At 35.3% G+C, this 6,832-nt stretch overlaps 1 protein-coding gene across 1 annotated transcript; it reads left to right on the forward strand.

Annotated features, from left to right (window-relative positions):
* Positions 1-3,437: 3,437 nt before the first annotated feature.
* LOC143192027 (uncharacterized) lies at positions 3,438-6,065 on the forward strand. The gene is made up of 2 exons (XM_076397484.1): positions 3,438-3,484; positions 3,872-6,065. Exons 1-2 carry the CDS (start codon positions 3,438-3,440, stop codon positions 6,015-6,017), a joined length of 2,193 nt encoding a protein of 730 aa, XP_076253599.1. The 3' UTR covers positions 6,018-6,065.
* The last annotated feature ends 767 nt before the right edge of the window (positions 6,066-6,832 follow it).

A 6,832-nucleotide genomic window follows, 5' to 3' on the forward strand; every position in this document is an offset into this window, starting at 1 on the left:
TTGTTTCACATTCTCTTCAGCTTTATATTTTGTCTTCAGGATTTTTACTCTGGTAAAATGGGAGAAATCATCTAGTATTGTCTGGAAATATCTTCCTCCATCTTCAGATATTGGGTTTATTAGCCCATAAATATCCGAATGAATGAAGTTCCGGATTGCACTTGTTCTCCTCTCTTTTCTGTAGAAAGGAGTCCTGGTTGCTTTAATTTCTTACAACTAAACTCTTCTCCATTGGTTTTAATAACTTCTCTATTCTACATGTAGCTCTGTCAAACCTCATGTTTCTAGTTTTCAATACATCTCTGGTCCTTACTGACAACTTACACATGGTTGATTTCCTAAACTCTTCTCCATTGGTTACAATGGTTCTGTTTATCCTACATATAATTCTGTTGGACCTCATGTATCTAGTTTTTTTCTAATGCTTCACTGGTCCTTGTAAATTACACGCGGATGATTTTCTAAACTCTTCGATAATTCTGTTGAGCCGTGTATCTAATTTTCCTAATTCTTCACTGGTCCCTGTAAATCATACGTGGTTGATTTTCTAAACTCTTCTGCTTTACTAATTATTACATTGATTACAATGTTTCCTTCCATCCTACTGATAACTCAAGATCACATGTTTCTAGTTTTCTGGTGTTCCTTCAAGTGGTCATTGATACTTGAGTGCTCTGCTATTGCCTTGGAACAAAAGAGAAGAAACTTTATTTTGATCCCTGATATTTTATACAAATTCAATACAAGTTACAGCGCCCTCTATTAACTCTTCTTCCTCTTTTCTACACTGGCTCTTGTATCGAGACAAGTCATATATTCAACAATTCCATCATCTCTCATTTTTTGTCTTCATTGTGTCTAATAGAGGTCATCTAAACCGAAGGTGCGAACTAAGAAGGTGTTAAACATGACGCACAATATATCTGCAATGAATTATTAATAAATGTTGTGACTAATAAAACCTAATCAATTGTCATTCCAACGTTTACGTTTTTCCATTAACTTTAGTTGTCTTTAGAGTACTTTTACTATCATCTTGACATTCTGAAACATCCATGTCTCATATAAATACACAAATTGAAATAACAAGTTTTTTGATTTTATTATATGCTTTTAAAAATTGTATTATTTTAAAAGCAATGTCTAAAAGTTCCATTAGACCTCTTCGATACTTTTCAGACTAACAGTTTCCTCTGAAATAATTCTATTAAATTATGTTTATATTGAAAAAACTACTCACTCTGTTTATACATTTCATAACTATGTTAAGAGAGCATTTGCCTGTTTATAACTATTGTATGTATATATATATATATATATATATATATATATATATATATATATATATATATATATATATATATATATAATCATAAAGAAAAAACTTTCTCTCCATCTCCAAAAATCTCTTACATCTTTCTAATTTTTCATATTTCTTTAGTGCCACCAATTTAATAAGATCTGTAAGAGTTGTCTTTTTGTTTTCTTATACTGAAAGCAAACTTTACCCAAAAGTATATAGCGCACCTTGTTATTACTTTTAATATTTTATGTGAAAGATCATTATGAATATACAATTGAAGGGTTTTAAATTTACTTTTTTTTAAACATTTGACAAAAATGTTCTTATATTCTCGAGAAAATGACGGAATATAATAAGAGATGGCTCAAAAACCTACGAACAGTATAATAAAACAATTTTGTCTGGGACATGAGATATTGTCTTGCCTCTATAAAATCAGTCTCAATTTGTAGGTCTACTGATTTATTAATAATTGTATATAAACAAAAATTACAATTAATTTCTTTTTTCAAAAGTTTTACTAAATAACCTGAGATGTAACAGGTCAATTGAAATCTTCCCAGCCTGACACATAGATGGCGTTACTAGAATTAAATCCATATATTTTTTGTTAGTCCTAACCTTCAAAAGACGCGTGTATAAATTTGACAGCTGTCGGATTATTAGTTTGTGAATTATAGCATTTTGAGTGAAGCAACTTTAGTTATTGTGAAAAAAATGGATAAGAAGGAATTTCGCGTGTCGATAAAATATGGCTTCTTGAAGGGAAAAATACAACTGAAGCAAAAACTTGATGATGATGGCTTGATGCCGAGTTTTCGAACACTACACCTGGAAAATCAACCATCAAGGATTGGTATGCTAAGTTTAGATGCGGTGAAATGAGCACCGAAGATTGCGTTCATCAGTGGACGCCCAAAAGAGATTGTTACCGACGAAAACATTTAAAAAATCCACAAAATGATTTTGAATGGTCATAAATTTAAATTGAATGAAATAGCAAACACACTAAAGATATATAACGTGTACATCATATAATTCACGAATATTTGGGTGTGAGAAAGCTCTGTGCATATCGGGTGCCACGCGAGCTCACTTTTGACCAAAAACAACGACGAGTTGATGATTCGGATGTTATGGTGTCTGTATTTTGGGATGCTCATGGAAAAATTTTCATTGACTACCTTGAAAAAGGAAGGACTTTGGACCGTTTGAAGGACGAAATCGTCGAAAAACGGCCGCATTTAAAAAAAAAGAAACTTCTGCTTCACCAAGACAATGCACCGTGTAAAAAATCCATGAACTGGGCTTCAAATTGCTTCCTCATCCATGGTGTTCTCCAGCGACTATTTCCTGTTCTCAGATCTCAAAAGTATGCTCGCTGGGAAGAATTCTTCGTCGAATGAAGAGGTGGTCGCCAAAACTGAGGCCTATTTTGAAGCAAAGAACAAATCGTACTACAAAAATGGTATCGAAAAGTTGTAGGGTCGCTATAATCAGTGTATCACCCTTGCAGGGAATTATGTTGAATGAAAAAAACTAATTTTGTCAAAAAAATGTGTCTTACTATGGTAAGCAGGGGATTTTTCAATTGACCTGTTACAGTACGGTACAACATAAAACTTTTTTTCCTCCTCTACGAACATCTGCAACTGAAGTTATAGAGTCAAGCAATTAATGGTAAGAATGAGCAAAAAAAGGGGTACTGGCTGAATTAATACACACTTTACCATTACCTTCTGGAGTTTATTCAATTATCAATAACACTTGCTTCAAACATCCTAGTTGTGACCCTGGAACAATGGAAATAGACATTACAAATATAGACAGACACTTTAGAAATTAATTGTAACAATTATGAACAGAAATGTGACTGACTCCTTCAATTTACCTTCTATATCATTTTGATTTTGATCCTCCTCCATTTGTACATGTTCTGGGGTCGTGGTATTTTTAACCATCACTAAATTGTTTAAAGTACATAAAGGAATGTTTAAATGTATCACAAAAATGTCTATGACACGCGGTAACGATCATAAATCTATTTCATCTTTAACCCAACCAGTTTAAGTTTTTTAATGTTTTCTACCCATCTCTTAAAGATCACCAAGTACTTTATTAACGAAAAATGATGATGCATTTCCTCACCAATCGGATCCCGTTGTGGCTCATAGAACAGTGGTTAAAACAAGTGATATATTAAAAGTCATAGCACATGACGTCTCGAAACATTTCTCCAAAATTTCCCGTAAAGTTAAATCTCTATTTCTCTGTGGATGTATTTCGGACAGAACCAAGCATAGCTGCTACCCACACCACTTTTCCCTCTCCTCATAAACTAAATAACACTCAAGAATTGAATCTTCTAAATCGGAATTACTTGCTAAGCTAAGTAGTAAAATTACCGTTTGTATTTCATTCCCCTCGTATTATATTTAATGAAATAATACAGAAAATCAATGCAAAATCAATAAATAGAGCAACTGGTACTGCATAATGATCATAGATAGCGTGATGAACTGTGTTTTGACAACAGTAGCCTCTGAAACCCCCATATATTATTTTCAGGGTATCACTCGAGTTCCCAGACTACTCGGAGGACACGTCCGAATCGAAACGGGAAGCCGATCGACAACTGAAAATGTACCGCCAAAAGGTGAAGCAGTCGCTGAACAAGAGACCGCTAGTTCTCCAGGTGAACAACCAGGCCCGTTCTCTGCCGGCGCCGCTCGTGCTCATCAACCGCCTGAAGGACGAGCTCCCGGAAGAGAGACTGGTCACCCTCCATCAGCTGCATCGTTCGGTAAGAAGCATCTCCAGCTTCAGTCCCGCTCACCAAATAATCCAGCCGCTTATCATCCGCGACTCGAATATCGCTTCCAGCAACGCCATCAACAATCACCTCATGAATAACCACGGGAACAGGTTTCTGAATGATGCCATCATCAAGCATGATGCCGTCGAACGTCCCCATGTCATTAACGAACCGAAATACGCGTTGGATGAGTCTGACGATCCCTATTATCTCTCTTTCAAGGGTCCGGCGGCAGCGAACACCGACGAGGAAGACAAGCCGCAACCACTGGCCGACTCAGATGAACCGAGTGGGAGGCTCGTCGATGAGGCCACACCGCAAGAAGAACACCTACCGGAGACTCAAAATAAAGTCTTTGAACTTCTCCGGGAAACCGAGAAGTTTCAATACAAAGAACAGCCAACAGTAGAAGATGATAACGCTAAACAACAAGAATCTCCCGAAACTAAAAAAGCATCTGCTGATGAATACGAAGTTAAAGTAGGAAATGCAGATGTTATCAAGGAAGACGAAACCGTGAAACAAGAACCCAAAGATTCCTCAGAAGAAAATAATTCGTCAAAGAAAGAAGACAATACAAATAAAGAAATAGTTAAAGAAAACCAATCGCCAGAAAAAGAAGAAGCACAAGCACCAGCTCAACAAGACGATGATGAGGAATCTGATGACAAGGAAAATCAGTCAACAGAAGATTCGGAATCGTCAGAACAAGAAAAAGACGATAAGAAACCAGAACAAAACGATGACGAGGAATCGGACGATGAATCCGATGAAGACGAGAAAGAAGACGAATCACCTGAAAAAGAAGAGGCCGAAGAATCGCCAGTTCAAGACGAAGATAAAAAATCGCTACAGTCGCAGAAGGCCGACGAAGAATCGGACGAACATTTCTTCTTCAAACCCATCGATCTACACAAAGAACTGGACAGAATCGAAAAATTGGTATACTCCGATTTTGATGACAAAAAGTACAGTAAAGGCCCAGAAACGCCCGAGTCTCCTGAAGATGACGACGATTCATCTGAAAACGACGAAGAAGACGAGTCTGAAGAAGCCGAAGAAGAAGAAGGAAATGCAGAGGAATTACCAGAAGACGCACCAAAGACCGAAGCCGCCAAAGAGAGTCCCAAAAATCGATCACTAGACGAGGAAAATGATAGGGTGATTAAAGAACTGATTAGCGAACACTTTGTAGTTGATGATATCGATGGTTTAAGCATACCAAACGGTGTCAAGGATACAGACGAATACAAAAAGATTGTGGAAGAAGTTAAAAAACCTGAAGATTTGTCTCGGTATACCTCGTTCAACGAAGACGACTTCAATCTAGACAAATACTTTGATAAAAAGTTCCAGGACCGGCTAAAATCATTAGACGAAGTTAAAACAGAGGAAGAAAAGGAAAACGATAGCCCAAAAGTCGAAGATGGCGAAAAACCAGCCAAAAATTCCGAAGAAGAAAAGAAGAGTGATGATAGTGCTCAATCGCCCGAAACCCAAGATACCCAGACTCACGAGGTGATTCAACCTCTTCTGCATACCGGAGGTTTCGATTCTGGAAAGGTGAAGGTATTCGACAACTCCCAGCAGGTGGTTACGGTTCCATTCGATTACGACTATAGCAGCAGTCAAAAATCCATAGTCCAGGAACCCTCCCCAAAAGAAGAAGAAGCCACGCGAACTAAACGCGAAACCTCATGGCATTATGAACCAGAACGGTACGACCCCCATTTTTCCTATGACATTCCAGAACCAGTCACGCCAGACGTGAGAAAATACGAAACAAAAGACTACAAGGATGACGAATTAAGTCCCAAAGCAGTTGTAACGGAAAATGAAAGTGGCAGGAAAAAGACCTATATCCGAGTTAACCAGAAAGAAGAAAAATTATACGGATGAATAGTTAAATATGCTCTTACTTAGATTTTTTATTAATTTCGCGTTGATATTTATTTTAAAACCTAAAGAATGTTCTGTTAATTTATTTTCGACTTCTTTCGATATTCCATATTTATTTAATTTTATTGTTAAAATTATTTTCAAATCTTCGTTGCTATGGTTATGCCACCCAAATAACACAACTAAAGGAACAAAATTAACATTTTCGTTGTGTTCTTCTGTAACAAAATGCTAAAATAACAATGTTGAACGTTCCATAAAGTCATTATTTATTTAATAATGTTTTTATCGTTAAAATGTGATTACGTTTACGTAAATAAAAGTTCTAATTTTTTCTCTAAATAAATTACACGCTATTATATTATTTAGTTGAGATTAAGTTTTTGTATTAATTATGCAACATACATAACACGAGTGCTGTTCAAATAACATGACTCAATCCCTTATTATGCCTATAGTTTTTATTTTTGTACGTAGAAATATTACATTTGTTGTTTTTTTATTGTTATTTGTTGAATTGTTTATAGCGAACTAGTTAATATTCTGATGAATTGTTTGTGATTTTATATTGTATTTGTATGTATATTATGAGTGTTCTTTATTTTTGTAGAATTGCTGTAGCATAGATAAACTTGCTTTTCAGAAACACTCAGTTTTAAAATCGCATAAAATATCTATTTTTTTAAATTATTTGAAATAAAAAATAAAAAAATAATGTTTGTTTTTTTTATTACCTACTTAATAAGAAATTATTATTAATTAAATTATAATTGCATGTATTTATATACACCCTGTGTAGATTAAAATAAATTAAC

This window comes from Rhynchophorus ferrugineus, unplaced genomic scaffold, assembly GCF_030347505.1.
Source record: "Rhynchophorus ferrugineus isolate W39M unplaced genomic scaffold, kcgeb_rfMv2 rfM2, whole genome shotgun sequence".
NCBI lineage: Eukaryota > Metazoa > Arthropoda > Insecta > Coleoptera > Curculionidae > Rhynchophorus > Rhynchophorus ferrugineus.

Bases quoted from the DNA above. Each gene is read 5' to 3' on its own strand.
- LOC143192027 (XM_076397484.1), top strand. From the start codon at position 3,438: ATGCATTTCCTCACCAATCGGATCCCGTTGTGGCTCATAGAACAGTG. The intron at 3,485-3,871 runs GTTAAAACAAGT...TATTATTTTCAG, and splicing joins TTGTGGCTCATAGAACAGTG to GGTATCACTCGAGTTCCCAG.